A 24,489-nucleotide genomic window follows, 5' to 3' on the forward strand; every position below is an offset into this window, starting at 1 on the left:
AGTACGCAATTTTCAGCTGAAATGTGAATAAAAACACATTTACTAAACAATATATCGCTATGGTATCAAAATATACCATAAGAGTATACAATTTATACTGCAATAGTATACCGTAAGAGTATACATATATACCGAAACGATATACTATAACAATATGCAATTTTTTAGCTGAAATTTAAATAGAAATATATTTACCCAATAATATACTGCTATTGTATCACACTATACTGCAAGAGTACACAATAATAGAGTATATAGCTATATTGCAACAACATACTGTAATAGTATACATATATACCGAAACAATATATGGATATGGTCGCATAATTATTTTGTATAGGTAAAATCAGGGTAACAATTTTGATTTCTATTGGTAACCCTGTACATATCCCTTTTGAAAACAAAAATTATAAAAATAAAATAAGCATATGCAGGATAATAACACCCTGAATCAAGTCGATCTCAAAGCAATTGAAAATAAGAATAACCAAAACTCCTGCTTAAATTCTTGTATTTGACGGATAACAACCTCCAAACTCATCAGAATAGTCCAAGTTTCATGGTAATTTTCAATTTCACTCTACCCATATCCTCCAAGAGAAGAAAAAAAAAGACGAAAAAACCCCCAAAGAGTTAACTACTGAATTTCATTTTTTTATATTTTCAGAAATAGGATACAAAAATCAAAAGTAGTAATACAATTTATTATATAGCCCATCAACTTGTTCCTATAACCAGAAATGGAGACTTGAGCATCGTTTCGTGGTTCCCCCAGGTTGAAGTGTGTAGCAAGGACAGATTTTTCTTTCTACATGATGTCTGGTGTTGACAAACCATAATGGAGTCCTATTCAAGGCAAAGTTCCAATCGGCCTTGGATATCTGTATTCCTTGAGGTAAAAGATGCACCAAACAACTAATATAAACGAAGTAATCACAACTGTCTCTGGGTACCTATCATTCACATTTTTATGTTGTTTGCAGACAGTATAACTTTATTACATACAGCTCTTGATTTGTGAAAGAAAACTTTTCTATGCCAGCATTTCCAAGTTATGAAAGATCCAAAAACACATCAGTGGCCCCGTGGTCAGGTTGTCCAAACGTTGATGATCATCTAGATAACAGATAAATGCAAGCACAACTGCTCATACTCATGCTCCAACAAACTTAGTCAAGGCGGAGGTATCAAGGGCGGTGAACTCTTTCACAGCATTAAGCACATCATGAGCAAGTTTTACAGCAGCCTCGTTGCTTGGTGCCTAAAATGATATATAGTCTATATCAGATATTTGTACTCGCAGAAAATTGCAAGAGCTCAAGAAATACTCAAAAGGAATAGTTGTAACCTCAATATTAAGGGGTAGAACAGGGTCATGTAGTGAAAGTCTTAGAAGGAACCACCCTCCATAACCAGAAACTCTAACCTGTCATCAAAACCAAAATAATCTGGTGACTGTTAATCGCAAATATACTTGTGTAGATATCCAGGGATTAGCAGATTACAGCTAATGAACTTCAGACCAACAGCAGGATACATATGATGATTTCAGCACATGCAACGACTACCACAACGACTAAACAAATGAAATATGCTGGCCATAAGCAGTTGCTGCTCGGTGTGCTCCAATTTCAAGGAACATAATAATAAATCAATGGTAAAAAAAAGTAACTTGATCTGCTTCTGCAAGGACGACAACAGCTAAACTAAAAGCTTACCCCTTCATAGTTAACAGGTGCTTTTAGAAGCTTAGCATCTGAGTCAACTGTATTCTCAAGCTGCTTCAACACTGCTTCCCCATAATCACGGAAGGATCTGGAGGCACAAGCATGTTCCTTAATTTACAGAAACACACTAAGCTCAGCCAAATTAAATTGCAAGGACAAATAGCATACCCTCCTATAAGATCTGATTGATTATCGATCTTTAGTCTAAGTTCAACAGCAACAGCTGGTTCTTCAAGACCCTCCACCATGTCAGTCAAGACTTTGCTGCCGCTTCCTTGTCCCGATGTTCTAGCTGATGCAAGCTTATTCAGTAACTTCACCTGCAAGTGAGGAACATAACCAAACAAGATTCAGAAAACGTACCGACAACAAAAATCTTAGAAGCCAGGGACCAGTTTTGGCAGAAATGTACCATAAGGTATGCACCATCATCAAGCCAATGATTCTCCTTTAGAGCTCCATGGCCACTAGTTTCAATAGCCAAATGTGCTTCCTCACCAACAGAGTTCTGTCAACATTCTACTATTAAGTACAATCTGTCTCAGAGCAACTTAAAGCTTGGCAGCAAAGATTTGATGCATTCAACTCAATCCAAATCCAAAAATTAAAAAAGCAAAGTAATGGCAAGAGTCATAAGCCATCTATTTAGGCATACAAGTGTTTCACAGTTTCAAAGCTTGAGGGTGTAGTTTCCTCATGCTGATAACTTCAGCAAATTCAAATGTACTATACTAGGCTAAACTCGTTCAGAAAAAGATGATTAGTTCTCAGAGGATTCCAGTTTATCTCAACACTCAATCCTGAAAGTTGTGATTGTATTGAAGAGGGTGCACAATTATTAGAAATAAACTCACATGTTCGTGTTTCAGGTTGCTTTATCAACCCAAGTTAAACCAAAAACCCAGTGTAATCCCACAAGTGGGGTCTGGGGTATCACCCCAAGTGAATGAAGTTCAAAAACTTTCCAATAGAAGTATGCAAAGTTTAAATGAAAGCAGTTGATAAGTGGGGTTTTGGCCAACTTATCATTGTCTTTTACTTAAGTTTTAACATCTTAAGTTTATAATTATGGCATAAATTGCTTGGTTTCATCAAGAAGAGTGTAGATGGCCGAGGAAGCGGAAATCGCGTAGAAAAGAGGCCAAGAAATGAAGATTTAGATTTTACATTTTAGAGCTTTGAAGATGAATTTCGAGGAAGCAAAGCTGAAAGCAAGAAGAAAAGAAGAACTGCCGAACATGAAACAACACGCAGAATGCAGATCAGAGTCAGTATTAGGCCCAAGTCAACATATTCAGTGAAGCAAGAATGGGGCCCATGATTTTAAGAGTCAGAACATACTCTTTGCAGTTGCAATTATGCTGAGGCAAAATGAAAATGCTCCCATGAAGTGGAGATTCAGAGAGCAGCTTTTTGATCAAATTATTTTGCGGACCTAGGTCTAAAGTGCGGACTGCGCTTTCAGGCAGAAGGAAAACTTCAGAAGTTTAGCAAGAGGAATTTTGCAGATCACAGAATAATGTGGGTCCGTGGTGTAGTAGTTCGGAGGGACATTTTTTGCAACTTTACTATTTGTTTTAATTAACCATAAATAGAACGTTTAGGGTTATTTTTAATATCTTTGAAGCTGGGAAGCTGAGGAACAAGGGTTTGGAGACTTGGGAAGCATGTTAACTTCAATTTTGGAGGAATTCAACATTGTAGTTTGCCATTTTGTACCTAGTTCTCTTCACCCATTGATGGTAGGTAGGAACACATGTTTTTAGCTACATTTTGCACTCTAATTGCTGCAGTTTAATCGTGTTTGAGCTAAATTGATAGTACTTTATACTTATTACATGGGTTGTGCCTTGTAGGAAGTGATTCCGAGTTGAGAAGTATGGTTGGAGCTAAAACGGATGAGTTGGAGCTTCGAAGTCTGAGTAAAAGACCAAAGCATCAAACCGGGATCATGTTCGGGGTTCGAGGACCAAGTCTGGATGTTCAAAAGTGAAGAAAAATCGGAAGCGCAGAGAAATACACTACCGAGCCGCGTGGGGAACCACGCAGGGGACGCGGCAAGAGAAAAGTAGCAGACTGATGAAAAAAGCACTTCTCTGAAAAGTCCCACTAGCGTGCCGCGTAGGGTCTTGCACTAGCGTATCGCCAGTGCAAAATGGCGGTTGGCTTTCCCCTTTTAGGTTTAGAGAGGGTATTTTGGTTCGGGTTTATTCCTACACGGTATAAATACACTGTAAGCACGATTTTGAAGGGGGATTCGACCGAGGAAGCTATTGGAAAGCGACCAAGGAGGAAAAACACGAGATTTTCACCAGTTTTCTCATAAACGATCGATTCAAGACGAGATTTTGGAACGTAAAGTTGGTTTGGATGATTTTTATGTTTCTTAACTATTTTGGGATGACTTTCTCAATTGTTATGGAGTAGTTCACCTTAGGGTTTGACATGATTTAGTGACTTGATTGTTGTTCATGAATTTAACTCATGTTTGATCGCTTGAATTGGTTGGAGGAGTTTTAATCTTAGTTGTGACTTTATTCTTTATCTGATTAATTGAAAACGAACATCTTATTGAATATTGTTGCAACGAATGCCTTAATTTACTTTGGTAATTCTTTAAAGTAATCGAAAGAGCTTTGTGATTTACCATTTGAATTAAGATTGAGAAAATTCGCAAGAAGTTTCTTTTAGTCCATTCCTACCAACGAGATTCTTGCATATTTCACTGCACTTCACATTAGTTTATTTATAAGATTTAGGTTTATTCGAAAGAAGAATCTTGACCATAAGAATAAGCTAATCACTTGTTGAATTCGTGAGAATTAATAAACCTTCAAGAGTAAAATTGAACAAAGCTAGATCCGGGATATCAATCTTGTACCTTTCGCATCATGATCATTATTTCTCATATTGATAACAACCCGCTTTAGCTGCACTCTCTAGTTTTGTGTGATCGAATTTACTTAATCATAATTTTAGTTAATAATTGTAGTCATTAATCAATTCAAATGAAAAGTGTGATTCATCCTGAATAGCGACAGGCCATAAATTTACTTGAACATTGTTTAAACCAATCCTTGTGGAAACGATAATTTTCTATGCTATCTTTGACTAGCAAGTTTCAGTTTTTACACATCGGTTTTGCCCTCGTCACCATCATGTTTGTTACTTAATTTTCAGTTTTGTTTCAATTTCCATTATGTGTAACTAAAACCCTTGTTGCGATTTTATTCCAAATCTATTGTCTATTAATGGGGATTTAATTAATTGCTTGAATTTGCTTGATTTTATTGCTATCTAGTTATTAACTCTATGCTTGTGACCAACATTTGATTGATGTCCATTTATCTTAATTCTTATTTGGGAAAGTGGTTTCAGCATCAGGGTAATACTGGCAAGGTAAATGGATACATGGAAATAAGATACAGATATCTATTTCTACCTTGGGTATTAGTCAATTTGCTCTTAGAGCATCTCAATTAGCTTCCAAGCTAATTGAGATAGACCCATTGGGATGGGAGTTCTACTGGGTAATTAGTATTGACCATAGCAATATTTCAAGTAAATTAAAAGCTAAATTAACCCATTAATTAGGCAATAGAGGTGGGGTGAAATCTCAACTACCTAAATATATTGGTTTTCAACCTGTTTTCTAGATACTACTTGCTCTATGTTACTTGTTCATTTCAGTTAGTTTTAATCGCTTGTTTACAATTTGATTGGCATTGTAGAAAGGACTTGGTAATTTTAAACATCTTCATTTCCCACACTGCTACCTGTGAATTCAACCCCGAACTTTGGTCGGATAATTATATTTGATAGCTAAGACTTAGTTCCTTTTAGGACATAGTAGGGCGACATCAGCAGTATCTCCTAAAACTAGAGGGATCTTAAAGTTATCAACACATGTTTGTGTAGTTGGAGAATTCATAAAAGGACTTAGCACGGCACAAAATTCTTGGTAGAAACTAGTAAATCCATCTATTAAAAACAGAATGTTAAAGTTTGAAATAAGATGTTAAATGCTACACGGAGGTCAGGGATTAGAGCTCACCTTTTTCTCTACTAAAAGCAAAATAGTTTGCAAAGCACAAGCAGTCTCCTACAACTTTCTGGAGTCAAAAGTATTGAATATTATGTAGGATGAAACGTATCCTTTTCAAGAAAAATAAAAAGGACTTCTTTTCTTTCTCCCTTCTATTGGGGGGTAAGTGGAGATTATTCAGTATAATCTGAAATGCGAAGGACACTAGATTTGGATCAAGAAAAAAAAAACTACAACTACTATTGTTTTGAAGAGAATGTTTTTCTTTCACCATAGAAAAGTGAATAAAAGAAAGCTATGACATGACCATCACAAACACATGAAACAAAGTCCAAACAATTCTATCAAAGACATCATGTTGCTATCTGAGACAGTAGGCAATTAGTTGGACAATCTAAGGAACCAGATAAAACCATGAAAAGATCCATCTTATAATAGGCATGCTAATATGTTCACAGAGACCATGGGACCATTGGAAACGCTACTATAAGAACCATGCATCAAATAACCAAATCGTACCAGACGAATAGCTTCATCAATTACATTCTTGTATCCTCTTTTGAACCTGTGATGCTTCCCTCCTGTCATAATATCATTAAAATTAGCAATGATTCTCATCACAAGGGTATCCATAGGTGACTTTGACTTATCATCTAACCTAGTTTCTTTTCAATAAATGTTGTCAGCCCATCTGATGTAACACTGTCTGTGACAATAGTGGTCCCAGGATGCTGGTCAAACATTAACAGAAGTAGCAAATAGTTTAGATGCTTGTTAAACCAAAAAGTTCTAAAGACCTTTGTCAGAAAGAGAGACTCACTTCCTCCAAAACAATTGCAGACATTAAAGCAATCAAACGATTTCGGTTAAATTCACGACCACTCGAATCCACAGCTGCAGACCTGACCAAAACACATATCAGAAAAGGAAACTGACCAGCGACCACCTCCACTGAAAGCAAATACTTCTATATGGCACGTCACCTGTCAACATCTGTATCAAAGATGATTCCCAAATCAGCCCTGTTATCGAGTACTGCCTTGGTGATAGCTTTCATGGCTGTTTTATCCTCTGGGTTAGGTATATGATTGGGAAACAAACCTAGCATGAGAATCAAATAATTAGCAAGAATAGTATACAAATCTGTTATGTGAAAATTGCAGGATATATCTTACCATCTGGTTCCAAGAACTGACTACCAGAAGTAATAGCACCCAGAGGCTCAAGCACCTTTCCCTGAACATCCAGCAACATAAAACAATGATCAAAGCATCTAAAGAGACAACAACAACAACAACAACAACAACAAGTGTAATCCCACAAGTGGGGAAAGCATCTAAAGAGAAACAGTGGAAAAAGATAAAGTTGATATACACTGAGAATATTTTATGTTACAAAGTAAGCAGATAAACAGACTTCGATATGTCTTAAAGGGCTTTTACATGATCCTTAAGTGCCCTGCTCCACTGTGCAGTTTCAGTTAACAACTACTGATGCATTTTAGTCCCTTACACAGTGACAAGATTTGACAGACAGTATATCAAGTAAAAACATACTCCCTCCTTTCCAATGTAACCATCTTAATTTGACCAAAAAGGCAGGCACAGATATAGAGAGCTGAATTACAATGCATTTCAGAGAAAGTGGACTTAATGGAAAATATAATGCTGTAACTTTGATAACTTTAGGAGTATGATATGCAGTTTCACTTTTGCAGGGTATATAATATTAAAAAGTAATGGAGAGTAAAGGAAAGTTTTGAAGATCAGGAAAGTGGGCATCACGTTGGCATGGTGGCTAAGAGAAAGTATAGCAATATCTTTTGGTACATCAAGGTATTTAAAAAACTTCAATCATATAGTACTATCCCCTTGCCTTTTCTCAACTTTTGGGTTTCCTCTGTTCATTGCCCCCCCCCCCCCCCCCACACACACACACACAAAAAAAAATGTAATTCCTCATCTATTATAACTCCTAGAAGCTCCTAACATCTGATGTCAGTGACTGCAGAGACGGACAATGGTAACTACATAGCCAATCAACTACAGAAAGATCACACTGAGATAATCGCGCTAATCTTAACACAACAACAAAGAAACAGTTAAACCATCAGAGCACTGAGTAGTTGTCAATTAGCCGCGTAGTGCAAACAAGGATTTGGAGAATAATATTACCAATAACTGGTTCTCTATATCACAGTTCCAAAACAAGAAGCTAGCAAAGATACCAGACAATAACTCACATCAAATTAGAAGAAGTTGGAGCTATATCTTCGACCTTGGGCATGGAGGTGGGAGGGGGCAGATAAATTCTGGTAAGGGTGCTGTGGCAATTGATAAAAAATAGTCGGGATAAGCATGTTAGGTTATGGAAATAGCGTCAGCCCTATTAACAACACCACACACACAAACTCTCACAAGACACACATATACACACCACGTTATCTTTTTTTTTTCTTGTATGTTGTGGCTAGAACTTTTCTTGGATCAGAAGGTTTTCATGTAGTGTATGGGAGGCAAAACTGTCAAGACACACTATAAAGATAAAAACTTACTACAAAGAATCCCCCTGCTCCGTTCCCTGCATCAACTACGATATGGAATCCTTCCAGTGGCTTTTCTGAGAATTGCACCGTGAAAAGAAGGAAAAGAAAAGAAGAAAGATGACATGAGCACTAGCAAGAACCACAACAACACTGGGTTAGAGAAACAATTGTAGATGCTTTGAAGAAAGTCAGGATATTTTTATTAGTTGGAAGCTCATGAAACTCTTTAAAAAGAGATTCTTAATCGCAGGTCAACACCAAGATGGAAATCCCCAGTGTAATTGGAGTAGCCATCACAAATATATCCTTGTGATTTGCATCCTTCTCCTCGAGACATTGACATTGATCCAGAAGCATGGTAGAAGTACCTATATTTCCTGCAGCTCTGCGGACTGCTGCCACAAGATTAGAGGCATAAATGGACATGTAATCCACTCTTTTAACAGATAGAGAAACAGCTGTTTCCGCCCCCTTAGAATCTTCATTTGCAATATTTTTGTATATCTCTGCAGCTCGCTCCAAGATATCTTTGATGTCTGGCTTTCCAAGACCTCCAGCACGTGTAAAGAATTTGAACCCATTCCTGTTGTAGGGAAGATGGCTTGCTGTTCAAATAAAATTAGCATATAAGAGAATTATCCAGCCAGCATTAAGCCAATTCCATTAATATCAAATTGTATTAACTCCCAAAGTGAACCGAGCTAGCTACAAGAGAAGCAGCAGTCCTTCTCCACTTGCAAGTAAGAGAGAGTATAAAGAATCTACACCTCCAAGGATAAAAGCATTGTTGCATTTGCATCTCAAACCATACTAGAGAATGAATTCATGCACTCACCTGTAATCATTATGGAGCCATCCACTGGACAGGAAAATTCTTCATCTACTGTAAGAGTGCTGTTGAACATGGCTGGTGTGGATGCCAATCTACCTTGGGAAATAGGGGAAAAATAAAGAAAGATGCTATTGTTAGGTATGTCATCACTTGACTGAGTCACTGCTTAGGAAGAGCAGGAGGCACTTGATCAAATAAGCATTTAAACCAGAGAAAGATAATATGCACCTATATCTCTAATCTCTTTAATCTTGCAACAACATTTCTAGACATATCTTAATTAGAAGTGCACACACAAACCAAATAAGAAAGGATGAGTTTCGAATGAAGCAGGTTGTCTTGGTACATATTTGAATCGAGGTATGACTAATTGGATGGCATAATTCAGCATTGTGCTGTATGAAGGACCAAACGTTCAGTTACATCTGTATCAACCTAAGATATTTCAACCAACCATATCCATAATTATTTTTCAGAAAAACAAGAAAATGGAAAATGGGTAATCAGCTTTAGAACCGATTAACCAGTATTCGTGAAGAAATTTTCCAAACCAGCACCTCAAGATGAGCAAAGAACAAGTTGAGCTATCGGTTATAGATTACAGGACAAACACCAAACGGACAATGAACAACAGAATTGCTAGATACCCTTTTTGTATAAATCGTTAGGGAATGGTCATTGATATGATTTTTTTTTTTTTTTTGAAATTTGATAAGGACAAATACGAAGATTCATTATGAACTAACGATTTGACTATGGCTGCGGGGAGGGGGGAATATTCAGATGCCTTGGGTCTCTTTGAAACTATAACTTGCTTTTCAGTTTCATCTTTAAAAGGTCTTTCTTTAGGCCCTACAGCAACCAACAGAGCTTAGAATCAGATATCACCTTAAAATGATTGAATCCCCTTTTTTTAGGTCTGGGTTAGATGAGCAAAGCATCTGTAGTCAGCACATATTAGATACAAGTAGGACAGAAAGAAAAGCATCACTCACCCATACTGGATGACTTCAACTCCAGCTCTAGCAAGTCCTTGAGAAACTGCATCCTGAAAGATAGCAATCCAAGCCTTAATCAACAGCAGAACACGTGTACAACAGCAATGTACCTCGTCAATGAAAGAATAATGCACTAAAAGTACAAGAGAATGAATGTCACCACACTAAGAAATCCTTAACAGCAACAATAGTCTATAGCAAGAACTTGCTCTATTTTGATTTTTCCATTATCTCCCGGTGGATTATTCTGTTTTGATTTAACATAAAGTGCACAACTGCATATGCACCACACAAATGAAAGAAAAGCCAACTAAAAGTACAAGTCCATGAAGGCCACTGCACAAGAGGTCCTTAAAAGCTCCACCGATCTACAGTAAGAGATTGTTTTTTTTCTTTCTTCAAAATCTCCAGGTAAATTCATCCGTTTCATCTTAACATAGCTCAAAGCTGCATATATATCACATGAATGAAAGAACAAGGAACTAAAACTACAAGTATGACACCAAGAAGTCCTTAACTACACGAGTCCACATCAAGAAATTATTTTCTTCGCCTGTTTGAATTAAAGGCGTGAAGGATGCTTTACCTAGGGTTTTTCCAGAATGTAAGATGGATTGTAGCAAGTGATTGAGATATATACAAACAATCACGGTTATACTTCAGATAACCATGAAACATTGTTCTAAAGATGTAAAACCTCAAAGGCGCTCACTTTTCTTGACCTGTTTGGAATTAAAAAAAGGTGCTAATAGGAAACAAAACTGATAAACATGCCTTCTAATACATTCAGTGTCATCATAATACACTACATTTGGATGCATCTTGTTCCTACAGTCATTATGAACTAGAATGTCATCATAATACACTACATTTGGATGCATCTTGTTCCTACAGCCATTATGAACTAGAAAAAGGAGAGGCCAGGTTTAAGTGTAACACCCCATAGTTAAGCCAAAGTGAACAAACTAATAGAAAATGCCCTCAGGCTTACAATTCTTTTCCCTGTAGAAGTAGGAGTCCTCCAAAGAAGCAAGAGATGCTTCTTTTTTCTTTTTTCTTCTTTTTCCCCTTTGCTTATTTTACCCCACTTGTGGGATTTTACTGGGTTGTCGTTGTTTTTGTTGTTGTTCCCCTTTGCTTATTTTATCTCTTTTTTCTTTTAGACAGGAGCCTATAATAGGAGACAAAGTGAACTGTAGAAACTGTTGGCTTTCTAATACCTTTACATGTATGTTCACCCTGCAGTCACTAAAAGGATAGACAAGAAGAGACATTGATGAAGTTATTACACATTGTAACAAAGCAAAGTGAACAAACTAAGAGAAAGGTGCTCCAAATCGTTTCCATGTAAAAGCAACAAGGAATGCATATAAGCTAGTGGAGACAACCACTATCAGGTTTCTTCTTTCTTATTTTTTGGGCTGAGAATCTGAGCAAGAGAGAGATTACTATGTCAGTTGGCGTTTTCTGGGCAAGAGCTAGGGTGAAGATGGCAACCATCTACTCTTACATTGTCCGGTAGATTCGAGGTTATGGTGGAAAATCATGAGATGGTTTCGAAAATTTTGGGTGATGTCTGGAAAAGGTAACAATCAGCTATAATTGTGGTAGAAGAAGGAGAAGACACAAGGTGTGGAATGTTGCTCCTCTAGCACTTGTGTGGGTCGTTTTGAAAGAAAGAAATAGGAGAGCTTGAGGGTGTAGAGTTGAATTTGTAGCAATTGAGGAGCCTCTATCCCTTATTTCTATTTGGTGCACCCATAATGTTCCTACATGTATAGAAGATTGGGTGTTATTTTTGTAGGTTTTCTACTTTTTGGTATACCTCTTGTATATGAAGCTTTTTTGCCCAAACATTAATAAAGTTTATTACTTTATAGAAAAAGTTTATTAATTTATGCCAGCAAAATACTTGAAAGAGAGCACATTCAAAAGAGTATGAGCATTGCAGGGAGTACAATAAACAGGGAAAGTAAAGCATGGCATCAGGCTCTAACAGATTTACCACTGTCAAGTTGCAACAAATATTAAGCAAAAAAATGCAATTGCTTTTGAGCTTAAGTACATTATCATTCTTGTCTTAAAAAAATCTAGCATTTCTTTCTTCCAAATAATCCAGCATACGACAGCGTGGTGTTCCAAGTAGTAAGAAAAGGTTCAGCAATGCCTTCCATTTGCCATGCATGCAGAAATTCTAAAATAGATCTTGTCATGCACCAATTGATACCCAAATTGTTGAAAGCGAGTACCAAAGTTGACATGACTCTTTTCAGTGAAAGAGAGTTATGGAACAGGAGAGAAGGGGAGATTAAGAACAATACCAGTTTTCGGCTTTTGAATTTATTTATTTACCGTTATTCTCAGTTATATGTTGTTTAAAAGTGTAAAAGGTCATTTTTTTCCTTTTAGTTATCAATTGTACCAACAAACTCTAGGCCACAGAAGGAGGGGCGCATCCTCTCCTTGAGATACCCCCTAACTTCACATTTGTTTCCATTTAAGTGTTCAAACTTCACTAGATTAGCAAGTGGACACAATGGAGAGGGCATGGGTAAGCAAGCAGAACGAGGAAGTGAAAAGATTTACGTGTCTATCCTTTATCCCCAACCCCCATTGTATCTCGAATTTTAGTTGTCAGTCAGATCAACTTGAAATCAGCTACTAATAAAGAGGACACAGATGTGAGGGTATGGGATCGCAGGAAAAGAGAGAAAGTAATAATGGCTAAGCTTACCCCCTTATTCCCTAAATAAGTAGAATCCCACCCCATTCAATGTGAATGCTTATCCTGGAAATGAAGAGACCACACACAATGATGGTGGCAGGATTTCAACAAGGAGTCAAACAGATCACCATAGTGAGACCCTAATGTCCTTTTCAGTGAGCTTTATCATTGTTATACTTGTTAAAAAAGAAGTACCAGAAGACAATCCTGTACTAGCTTCCTGGTCACTTCAAAGCTAGCATGCTTTCCCGGGAATCTAAAATAGGAGTAATGAATTCTATCAATTGGAAAAGTAATACTACAGCAAGGCTCTACCTGTTATGCTAAGAAATGTTAGCTGCATCCAAGAAAAAACACAAGGCTATCACCTATAGCAACTAAGACTACCAAAAAGCAAGGAAATGTTCTCCTCTCATAATGTTTGAAATTACATGATTAAGAAAGGGTATACAGCTTAACTTTCTAATATAGGGTTAATACCTGCAACTTCTGCGCAGAAATTCGTGAGTCATGACCGATGGAGACTCTTAGACGTTTAGAAGAATCATATTTCTTTTTCAACCAGCCAGCAAACCCTGCTGCTATTGCTTCTGTAACTGGCTCCGTGAGAGTAAGAGGTTCTCCCTCAACTCCATCAACGGCTACTCCACGTATATCACTGCGTAAATACAGAAGAATATATCATCTTGGAACTTATGAATAACTGTTTGTTAGTTACATCATAAATGGATGGGTATCCATGGTCTTGCATCACAGGTCATCCTAGATGTATTCTATATTAAAGATGATACTAAATGAAAGCATAGTCATGTTCTCAAACAAACTCTACTGTATTATGCTTCGATTTTAATTATCAAATGGCAAACATAGTTGAACTCCATATAGCATGCAAACCTTGAAGACTTACAGTCAAATGATAAAACCAAAGAAAAAGTGGATATTTATAGAAAAGCTAATACTAGAGTCACCCATAGGGAGCTAAGATCAATAGGAATTCTCATTTACTTAAATGCATGTCTACACAAGCATTCTTCAAATATATTCTTTCAAGTTTTGTTCTACTAAAGTTACCAGTTTTACAGATAAAAAAGCTTTTGAATGAAGAAACTTCAGTTAGCAAAAACTTTTACCTGCACTGAAAATATGTAAATAATTAGCTAAGCATGGTCTAATTCTCTACTAAACATAACAGATGTATCAACATTGAAAACAACAGGCTATCAAACAAATCAAGCAAAAAAGCAAGATCAGCTGCTCTTTGAATTCTTCTCTCTTTTTCCACTATAATCACCAATTCACTTGCTTTTATAGAATAAGAGATTCACTGCTTGCAGATCATATAATAACTTTTTTGCTAATTGAAACACCAGGCTGCATAGAAGCAAAAAAAAAAAGGGAGAATCAGCTGTTGTTGCATCCTTCCCTTTTCCTCCAGACTTGCCAATTCATTTGCTATATAGAATAGCAAATGCAAGGTGGAAATAAATCAATTATCTTTTTCACCGATCTATTGCAAAACAATTGAATATTACATCCATACAAGTAACCAATTCTGGAACATATAAAAAGAAGCAGATGCATGACAAATTATCCGCCTAAAAAAGATGACAAGTATGATTTGCAAGAACCAGTTACCTGCCATTCTGAAGCTTAAGAAAGTCGCTTTTCTCAACAAACGGAATTGCAGTGGCCGATGAGGCAGCTGCACCAAGGTCCAAGTGTTAGCATTATTTTGGATATACGAGAGAATTGCTTACTATGCAGTCAAAGAGATTAATCATAGGAAAGGTAGACATATGTCATGGAAAAAACAAAAGATCGCCAATTTAAGAACAGAAATAAGCACACAAGAAAAGAGAGGTTTGCTCAAGTTGTAAGCACCCTCCACCTCCAAACCTGAGGGTTGCAGGTTTGAATCACCAGGGGGGGAAAGTGGGGAGCTCCTGAGGAGGGATAAAAAAAATTCAAAGAAAAGGGAGTAACTGAACAATTAGGTATTCTAACTATTCTCTGGAAAGTTATGGTCAAATCTGAGATCAACCTGAATAAAGAGTCTAGAACAGACCATTGCAATAAATAACTCCTCGCCTAAATTTTGACAATGCGCCCCGTTGCATGGTGGAGTTGCCATTCCATGCCAACTTCCCTCCTACAGGAGGAAGCGAATTGCACCTATTAAGGGTACAATAGTGCAGTTGATATTTGGTGCTCAATTCCCTATTCTGCTGGCAGCACTTTGCTACCAGATTATGTTGGACAACCTTCCCTGATATTGCTGCATGATTAAAGATTTCAAGTATTATCAAAGTTGCGATTGAAAGGTCTCAATGAATAATTCACAATTTTTCAATTTTTTTCCTATTACATTTGCTTGTTTCTTAATTAGGGATGCATGGTCTATAAAATCCTGAGTCAGCTTGATCCTACACCATCATGTCTTGATATACTTTATCTTTCTCCAATTGACCAAATATTTCAGACTAGTTCCATTGTTACCTGGACATACTCATATAGTCATATCTACACCTATTGCTACAACCTAGTTTATCCAGTAAAATAGAAAAGAAAAGTTAAAGAGTTGACCAAGAAAATTTCTATCCAAGTTTACTATTTAGTCAGTAAAGCAGCAAGTAGACAACACTTCAATAACCAAAAGCAGAAGTAGGAGAAGGAACTAAAGGGAAAAGTAAATACTTTTTTTTTGAGAAGGTAACATGGTGTATGTATTAAGCACAAAACAGTACATGGGTTGTACTGAAACCATGTATACAAGTGAGCAAAATAGAGTAAACCAGTCTACAGTTCTAACAGGAGCCTAATATGTCTAAGATGGAGTATTAGGTAACAATATCCAAAGAAGATATCAGAGACACAACACTTGGATTTCGCCGAACCATTGAGATTCATTGTATACTATTGAACCAATAAATGATTAATGCTTCAAAGACTCAGTTTCTCTTATGTAATAACCATGGAAATGGTGCTCTGTTATAAGGTGATTTTCTCAGGCTTAAATGGATAGAAGCAGGCATGTACCTTGAAGGCAGCAAGGACCATTGAACTTCTATGTTCAACTACTAAGTTTTCTATTTTCCACTATTTAATTAAACATGGAAAACAAAGCCCAAAAAAAGATTACATCGGGAGGGGAGTAGGGTGAGGGAAGACTTCAGCGGCTATAGTCGCGTAAGTTGCCCCAACATGATTTCTACCACGCAAATGGCTGCACACAATTATTCCAGATAATCATCAAGTAATATATTCTATTTTCCGTTACATGTGCTCATCTATTATTTGAAGAAGAAGAGCAGAATTTCTATTCATTAATGAATACTAGTGTAACAACTAAATTTCGCTCCTGAAAAATAATAATCAAGACAAGAAATATAGCGACAAATAGTATATTTGATTTCAAGTGATGGGGTTACAATCTCTAAAATGTCTCTAAAATCTAAAGAGATGTAGTCGTCTGGTTCTTCTCCTCATGGCTGATGGTTCAAGAGATTGAGAGTTTGATCTTGAACTTGACGGATTTCAGGTTTGTAGTACGTCACGAACAATTTGAAGGTCGTCACGAACCAGGATTTGGTGTTGGGTTACCACGAACGGAAGATTTGAATTCGCCTTTGGAATTTGACCACAGACGACGATTGCAGATATGGATGGAGACCTTGATGTTATTCTTCAAAGCTTCTTTATTCTTTCCTTCTGCTTACTTGCTTGTGTCTTAGCCTTCTCCTTTGACCCCTTTATATAGGTGTGGGGTGGAGTAGTCTCCAAGAAAACCCTAGTGGATCATTGGGCTTGAGGCTTATGGGCCGACCCATTTGATAGAAGACCAATTGACGGGCTAGCCTAATAAAATATTGGACCTTTATTTGAATCAATTAAATTAGATTTAAATAATTGACCCGATCATACTAGCTCATAATATTTACTTTGACTAGTATGTATTTAATTTATGATAAAATCAAAATTTCTTATGGATTTAAATTTAGTATAATTTTAATTGTCTACAAATGCCCCCTGCTTCAAGGCTTGTCGGGGTGTAGGCTTACAGAAACATGAAGACATGCTTGAAGTACCGATGCGCCTCTTTTTTTTGGCAGTTTCCTTTCGAACATTCCTTCTTTTCAAGGGTACTACTTTGCTATGACTCATTCTCAAATTATCTGATCGTGGCTCCAGTTTGTACCTTTTTTTAAAAAATATGAAAGAGCATGAATTTCATCTCCTAATTTGGTTGAGCAAACTTCTAGTTTGACTAACCATATATTTTGGTAAAACAACGGGAGAAAACTTTCCTACTTTCTTGCCAAAAGAATTTCCTTAATTGCCTTTCTTTCTTGCCGAAGGAGTTTCCTTAATTGCCCTTTTTTTCCTTGTTTCCTGGTTTCAAACTTGTCCATGTACAAACCGGACATGGTATTTCCTTATTTACATATGTCATTAACCTGAAAACCAAGAATTTCCTTAGTTTCTTCCCTTGCTTATTCCTATAAATTCGCCACTTTCTCCTTGTATCGTTGCTATAGCATCAGTCCTCCACTTTTGATGAAAGCGGCAGTACCACCTTTTGGTTGGTCTTAGTAGGTACTCTTCAATAGTTGGCATTACACAATCCTCGTCGCTCAATTCTCCAAAGACAGACTAACGTTTTTTTTCTTTTTGTTGCAGCTGCTGCTAGGAATTATCAGCTTTGCGCGTCTTAACCAAAAAAATTATATCTCGGTGTAGTAACGCCGAAATCACGAGTGGTTTGCGGCTGCAACGCATCAAAAATTTGGATTTAAATTCGCATTGTATCAACCCAGGTGAGCTTCCTAAACTTGGTTCAAGTTTTGTCATGCTCGACATTTCAGCTTTGCTCGTCTTAACCAAAAAAATCATATCTTGGTATAGGAGCATCGAAATCATGAGCGGTTTGTGGCTACGGAAACTAGACTTCCCGAACTACGACTTCTGTAAAGATCACAATCCAGTTGCTCCTAGATCGTCCCAGATACTATTCAGAAGTTACATGACGAGTTCTGACGTGCTGGCTCTTTCAGCTTTGCGTACTCTTGCCGAAAAATTCATATCTCAGGATATAGGAGGGTCCAAATCACGAGTCGTTTATATCGCTGAAAAGAAGAATACCAGGGCTACAACACATATAAAACTTGAAGCCCTAACCCTTTTGATCCAATCACAATAAGTTTTTGAATCAAGCTCAGGAATCAAGAGGTATTTTTTTTGGGCAGCATACTTTTTTGTTGTAGGTTTGGCTAGGGAAAGCTTGGCTCATCCTCATCTTTGTTGCATTGGAGGGCAAAATTTTGGTGCATCCACCTTTTCAGTCGAGGTTTGGCAAACACACAGTTACGACGCGCATTCCGTCCCCGGCTTAGAAGGAGTTTCATGGCACCCTCTTCTTACAATTTGGCGAAGAAGTCTATGGCGAGTTCTCCATCCTAGATCAGGTGAAGAAGTAAATGATCAACACTCTCCCTTCTGCAAGCGAGGAGGTGCGTGGAACTTTTCATCCATCAAGCCTGGCGTGTATTATCTTTTCTTGCAACTTAGCGAAGAAGTTCATGGAGCATCCTTCTCACGGCTTTGACAAAATAATTTATGGAGCATTTCATCCTTCAAGGTTTGGCAGAGAAGTGCATGTCACAATATTCGCCATCCGCATTGAAGCATCGTGTCGTTGACACCGGTACTTGTTAAGCTCTGTGTCGTTGGCACCGATCAAAGAAACATAACCAAAAGCTTCGTGCCATTGGCACCGGGAAGCTCTAAAATCTTTTCTCTTTTGCAGTTTTTTGAGAGAATATTAGCAATCTTGATATCCATAAGAAGATTCACTAGAGGTACACATGATTGGGAACGAACCATTCGTCTCTTTATTACCGCTTGGCGAGAGAATTTCATGGCGTGTTCCTACTTTTGCGGCTTAGAGAAGGGGACATTTGGAGCGACTCCTTTTCACCTTTGGAAGAAAGCATGTGACGCATCCCATCTTTTGCGGCTTGGCAAGATCGACACTTGGAGTACTGCTCTTTCATCCTTTGCGAGCAAGTATGGGAAGCAGCCATCCAGCAATCTTTGGCATGGAACCACCTTTTCTTGCAATTTGTCAGAGAAATGCATGGAGTATCTTAACCTTCAAGTTTTTGTGCGTAACCACATCTTTTTGCAATTTGGTGAGGAAGTTTGTGAAGTGTCCTAACCTTCAATCTTTGGCATAAAACCACGTCTTCTTGCAACTTGGTGAAGAAGTGCCTAGAACGTCCTTCTCATAACTTGATGAAAAGATACATGTAGTGCTCCATATTTCGAGTTATGGAGCTAGCAAAGCATCTCGTCCTTCAACCCTTATCGAAAGAAGCACATGAAGATTTTTTTTTTCTATGCGGCTGGATGAAAGCAAACATGGCGCATCATCCTTTAAGCTGTGATGTGGAGTAACTTCTTCTTTAACTTGCCCAAAGAAGCGCATGGTGCATAAATGGAGCTAGCATCCTCTTTGGCTATCGTGAAAAGGCATTGATTTTTTTTTTTTGTTGCTTAAGTGACTAAACTTAGAATGAACTCTAGGTTGCCTACGTACCCCAGCAAAGAGGATCAAGTCATTACGTAGTTTATATAAAGTATAAGTTTTTTTTCTTTTGTATGCAGTTTATACTCGTGCAGACAAGGAGTATAGGAACTTGAAGACATTGCTCAAATTTGAAGAGTTTTACATCTTGAAGACTTGCTTAAATTTGAAAAGTTTGCAACTTGAAGTCTTTGCTCGATTTGAAGAGCTTTGCAACTTGAAAACTTTTGCTCGAATTTGAAGAGCTTTGCGACTTGAAGTCTTAGCTCGAATCTAAAGAGCTTTGCAACTTGAAGACTTTTGCTCGAATTTGAAGAGCTTTGCGACTTGAAGTCTTAGCTCGTATCTGAAAAGCTTTGCAACTTGAGGTCTTTGCTCAAATTTGAAGAGCTTTGCAACTTGAAGACTTTTGCTCGAATTTGAAGAGTTTTGCAACTTGAAGACTTTTGCTTGAATTTGTGGAGTTCTATAACTTAAAGATTTGGCTCGAATTTGAGGAACTTTGTGACATACAGTTTAGGCTTACGCGTCGAGGAGTATTTTGCAACTTGCAGTTTAGACTCATGCGTCAAGGAGTGTGGTGACTTGCAGTTTAGGCTCATGAGTCAAAGAGCGTTGAGACTTGCAGTTTAGGCTCATACGTCAAGGAGCGTAGCAACATGCAGTTTAGGCTCGTGCGTTAAAGAGCGTCATGACTTGCAGTTTAAGCTCATGCGTTAAGGAGCATTGTAACATGCATAGACTCTTCAGTTTCATCTTCGGATGAATATTTGCCCCTATTCTCAGCATCGTCTGCTTCTATTTCATCACAAGGCTCAAAGCCAGGAAACCTTTGGTCTCCACTTGTGGCCATACTCAATTCCATATCATGAGCACATGTGGCCAAATCTTCAAAAATTTTAGGCTTTATTCCTTGCAAGATGTAGCGAAGGCCCCAATGCATACCTTGGATGCACATTTCGATGCCAGAAGTTTCGCTAAGACGGTCTTTGCAGTTGAGGCTTAAGCTCTTCCAGCTATTGATAAAGTCAATAACTGGCTCTTCATTCCCCTGGCGAGCATTTGTAAGTCCAATCATGCTCACAATGTGCCTTGTGTTGTAGAAGCGAATAAGAAATTCTTGCTCCAGTTGCTCCCAACTATCGATTGAACCAGGTTCAAAATCTGTGTACCAATCGAAAGCAATTTCTTTAAGAGATCGAACAAACTGCTTGACAAGGTGATCGCCATAAGTTCCAGCATTATTGCATGTCTCGACAAAGTGTGCAACATGTTGCTTGGGATTTCCTTTACTATCAAACTGTTGAAACTTAGGTGGTTGATATTCGCTTGGCATCTTCAAGTTATCAATCCTTGGTGTGTACGACTTTGCGTATGTAAGGAAAGATTTAGGCGAAGGCTCAATTTTATCCTTGATGGCCCCTATGATGAAGTCCTTCAATTGCTCAACGTGAATCTGCCCATTAGAAGAGACTTGGAGCTCTTTGGTCATTGTTGTTAGCCTTGTAGAGGACTCTCCTTTCTCTTGAATTTCTGGAAGCTTCATAGGTGCTTGGCTTGATTCTTCCTCTGTCATACTCTCTACCTTATTCATCAACTTGGCAAGTTTGTCATTTTGATCTTTCATGTACTTTGTCAGGCCTTCAACTGCTTTTATCAAATTTGCAAGTTCTTTTATGGTAGAAGCTTCAATCATCAATGTTTGCATGACCACCACAGATGACGAAGAATGATATGGACCATCACTTGTATAGAGAGCAGATTGTGGAGTGACACGAGGAGAGATTAGAGCAAAGTCGTTGCTCAACACATCATCATCTTTCTATATGAAAGGATTATGGGACCGATAATGATATTCTTTTGAAAGGCTAAATCGCGCCAAAGTTCGTTCGACCACCTCAGCGATGTTGTTCCCTTTTTCTAGCATGTACGAAGAGGATCTCACTTCTTTTGGAAAAGATGAACCAAAAACAAGAGTTATGGACGGCACTTCCAGTACTTATTGTCCTAGTATTTCAGCGTTGCTTCTTTTGATTTGACCAATAATCTCCATGGCAACTTCCAATCCGGTTTTGGAGTCAGCATCCTCAGTAACGTTGAATTTGGGATTGACCTTCGTTATGTCCATCTTGGTGTTCTTGAACTTCCAAGAGAAGAGATGAGAGGGCGAGATGATCCCACTAGGCGTGCCAAAATTTGTAACAACTAAATTTTGCTCCTGAAAAATAATAATCAAGACAAGAAATATAGCGACAAATATTACATTCGATTTCAAGTGATGGGGTTACAATCTCTAAAATGTCTCTAAAATCTAAAGAGATGTAGTACTCTGATTCTTCTCCTCACGGCTGATGGTTCAAGAGCTTGAGAGCTTGATCTTGAACTTGACGGATTTCAGGTTTGTAGTACGTCACGAACAATTTGAAGGTCGTCATGAACCAGGATTTGGTGTTGGGTTATCACGAACGGAAGATTTGAAGCCGCCCGCCTATGATTTGAGTTCGCCTTTGGAATTTGACCACAGACGACGATTGCAAATATGGATGGAGACCTTGATGCTATTCTTCAAAGCTTCTTTAGTCTTTCCTTCTGCTTACTTGCGTGTGTCTTAGCCTTCTCCTTTGACCCATTTATATAGGTGTAGGGTGGAGTAGTCTCCAAGAAAACCCTAGTGGATTATTGGGCTTGAGGCTTATGGGCCGACCCATTTAATAGAAGACCAATTGACGGACTAGCCCAATAAAATATTGGACCTTTATTTGAATCAATTAAATTAGATTTAAATAATTGACCCCGTCATACTAGCTCATAATATTTACTTTGACGAGTATGTATTTAATTTATGATAAAATCTAAATTTCTTATGAATTTAAATTTAATAAAATTTTAATTGTCTACAACTAGTTACGTCCACTATTATGTACGAACAAAAGGACTAAAGGACACTAAAAAGAAAGTAACTGAGGATAACAAAGGACAATAGCCTTAACACTGAAAATTTCACGTCTTGCCCAACCCGCTAAGGGACCTCAGAGGCGGATCCAAGATTTGACCTTTATGATCTCAAGTGCTAGTAACAGCTAGTAACAGGGTTTTGAATTTAATTTTTGTAGATATTTAGTGAACTTCTTAACACATACAGAGTCTGTACTTAAGCTACTGGGTTTTGCCAAACCCATATCTTAAAGCCTACATCTACCCTTGCTTAGAGCTCTCATCCCTCCCTGGCCCTTACAACGCCGCATCTTCTCTATGAAATCTTGTCAAATTACTTTTTTTTTTTAAATACAGTTTCTTGCTAAGTGGAATTTCTGTATCACTGATATGGGGTTAGTATAGGTGTCAAACGGTAAACACAAGCAAGAATAAATGAACCACATGCATTGTTAACTTTAAATTCATTTCTGCTGAAACAATACAATCACTGAGCCATAGATTCACTAAATTAGACTAGCTCTCTGAATGCTGTTTAGTCAGAATCGACAAAATTCAGAGCACAACTGTAGACAATCAAAATGTCATCTCAATAGATAACACCAGCAATTTCAAATCATTACAAGAATCAGCAGAGTACTTGAATTTTACCTGCCATTTTGGGAATACGGATTTTGATTTTGTTCGATGGAACGAGAAGGGTTGATACTGAGGGACAGTGATGGGCGGAGAAAGAAGTGTATAGAAGAGTTGCGCAAACGAACAATGAGTAGGTGGCGTCTAGCGACAACTGTTAGATATTGAAGTTGGTGACTTGGTGTCACCCGCATATTACCTTTCTTTTTTATTCAATTATGGGATTTTTACCTACCTAGACTAAATTAGTATTAAATTTATTTACCTTCTATAATCAAGTTTTAACTTAATTACATGATTATATATAATTTATCAATTATATACAAATTAATTTTAACTGAGTATTCCTTGGTTGTAGCATTTTAATTTACAATTCCTTACTAATCCAGACAAACCCCAATCTTTCTAAAGGATTTTCCTTTTTCTCTCTTTGAAATCAACCCTTTTTGTACACCGATTCTACAAGTTTTTTTCTTCTAAAGCTCATAATTCTCTAACAATGGCGAAGAAAGAGATTATTTTTTTATTGATTTGAATTTTACCATGGCTGGAGTTTGGAGCTTGGAGCTTTTCCGGGTTTCCCCTTTTCTTGTTGGTGTTCCGATGGTGGGCTAACAGTAGCTGTATATTAATTATTTGGTTGTATTGTTCGAATTGAAATTGTTAATCAATAAATTTTGAAGGTGTTTGACTCTCCACCATCGACAGCCATTAAAAAGCTTTGAAGCTTTAAATTTGATTCAGATTTTCAAAAAATATTGTTTGTTTGGATTTGGTGTTATTGCAAACGATTGTGAATATTCTATGGAGTTTATATCTCGATTTTGAGGGTATTTGGTGAAGATTAGATTTGATTTAGCTAGATTTTCAGATTGAAATTCAAAGAAGAAGCAGAAGAACACCCCATATATATATATATATATAAAGTATATACAAAATACATATAAAAGACATATTGTATAAAAATTGCATTTAAGTTATATGATGTTGTAGTTGTATTTAACTAGGTAAGAATAATGTACGAAAGTTGTACATAAGTTGTATATTGTACAATTAGTTGTATGAAATTTATTTTTAGTATGTATGTTGTTGTAGATATATCAAATTTTGTATTAAATTTGTATAAAATTTATTTTTAATTTGTATTTTGTTGTACCAAACATTATTCTTTTCTTAAAATAAGTAATTATGACAAAGTGAGAGAAGAGTTGCGCTAATTATGTCTTAAAATGGGTAACACACAACTCGAAGGAGTCTTATTTAGATGGAAGAACAATTCGAACTTCGTTCCCTTCAATTACACTCTTTTCCAAGCAAAGAATCTCCTAGTTTAAGGCACTAATAATGAATTATATATAAATTGTAAGAAAAACTTATTTAGGATGGGTAATATACAAAACTTGAACAATTTTAATAAATAAGTTTCAAATATTGTATAGGAAGGAAAAATCCACTTACTTATTT

General features: G+C 37.2%; 1 protein-coding gene across 2 annotated transcripts; it reads right to left on the reverse strand.

The window, feature by feature from the left end:
- Window positions 1-456: 456 nt before the first annotated feature.
- LOC104230752 (uncharacterized) lies at window positions 457-23,186 on the reverse strand. Of its 2 annotated transcripts, XM_009783627.2 has the most exons (18): window positions 23,041-23,186; window positions 14,938-15,147; window positions 14,508-14,574; window positions 13,353-13,530; window positions 10,145-10,197; window positions 9,153-9,241; window positions 8,686-8,922; window positions 8,327-8,391; window positions 6,948-7,008; window positions 6,756-6,873; window positions 6,593-6,674; window positions 6,431-6,503; window positions 6,292-6,353; window positions 2,140-2,235; window positions 1,896-2,047; window positions 1,719-1,815; window positions 1,349-1,426; window positions 457-1,261 (listed from the first exon to the last, which is right to left on the reverse strand). In XM_009783627.2, the coding sequence occupies exons 1-18, from the start codon at window positions 23,045-23,047 to the stop codon at window positions 1,154-1,156; spliced, it is 1,833 nt and encodes a 610-aa protein (XP_009781929.1). In that variant the 5' UTR covers window positions 23,048-23,186; the 3' UTR covers window positions 457-1,153. The 2 variants fall into 2 exon arrangements, with proteins under 2 accessions (XP_009781929.1, XP_009781930.1); XM_009783628.2 differs by lacking the exon at window positions 14,938-15,147 and having other exon boundaries at window positions 23,041-23,185.
- Between the last annotated feature and the right edge of the window lie 1,303 nt (window positions 23,187-24,489).

The sequence above is a fragment of the Nicotiana sylvestris genome, chromosome 5 (genome assembly GCF_000393655.2).
Source record: "Nicotiana sylvestris chromosome 5, ASM39365v2, whole genome shotgun sequence".
In the NCBI taxonomy this organism is placed as follows: domain Eukaryota; kingdom Viridiplantae; phylum Streptophyta; class Magnoliopsida; order Solanales; family Solanaceae; genus Nicotiana; species Nicotiana sylvestris.

Excerpts from the sequence above, each read along its gene's own strand:
- LOC104230752 (XM_009783627.2), bottom strand. Across the intron at positions 2,236-6,291 it reads TTGATGAAGCTATTCGTCTG|AACTCTGTTGGTGAGGAAGC; the intron begins GTACGATTTGGT and ends GAATGTTGACAG. Across the intron at positions 1,816-1,895 it reads CAATCAGATCTTATAGGAGG|ATCCTTCCGTGATTATGGGG; the intron begins GTATGCTATTTG and ends TTGTGCCTCCAG.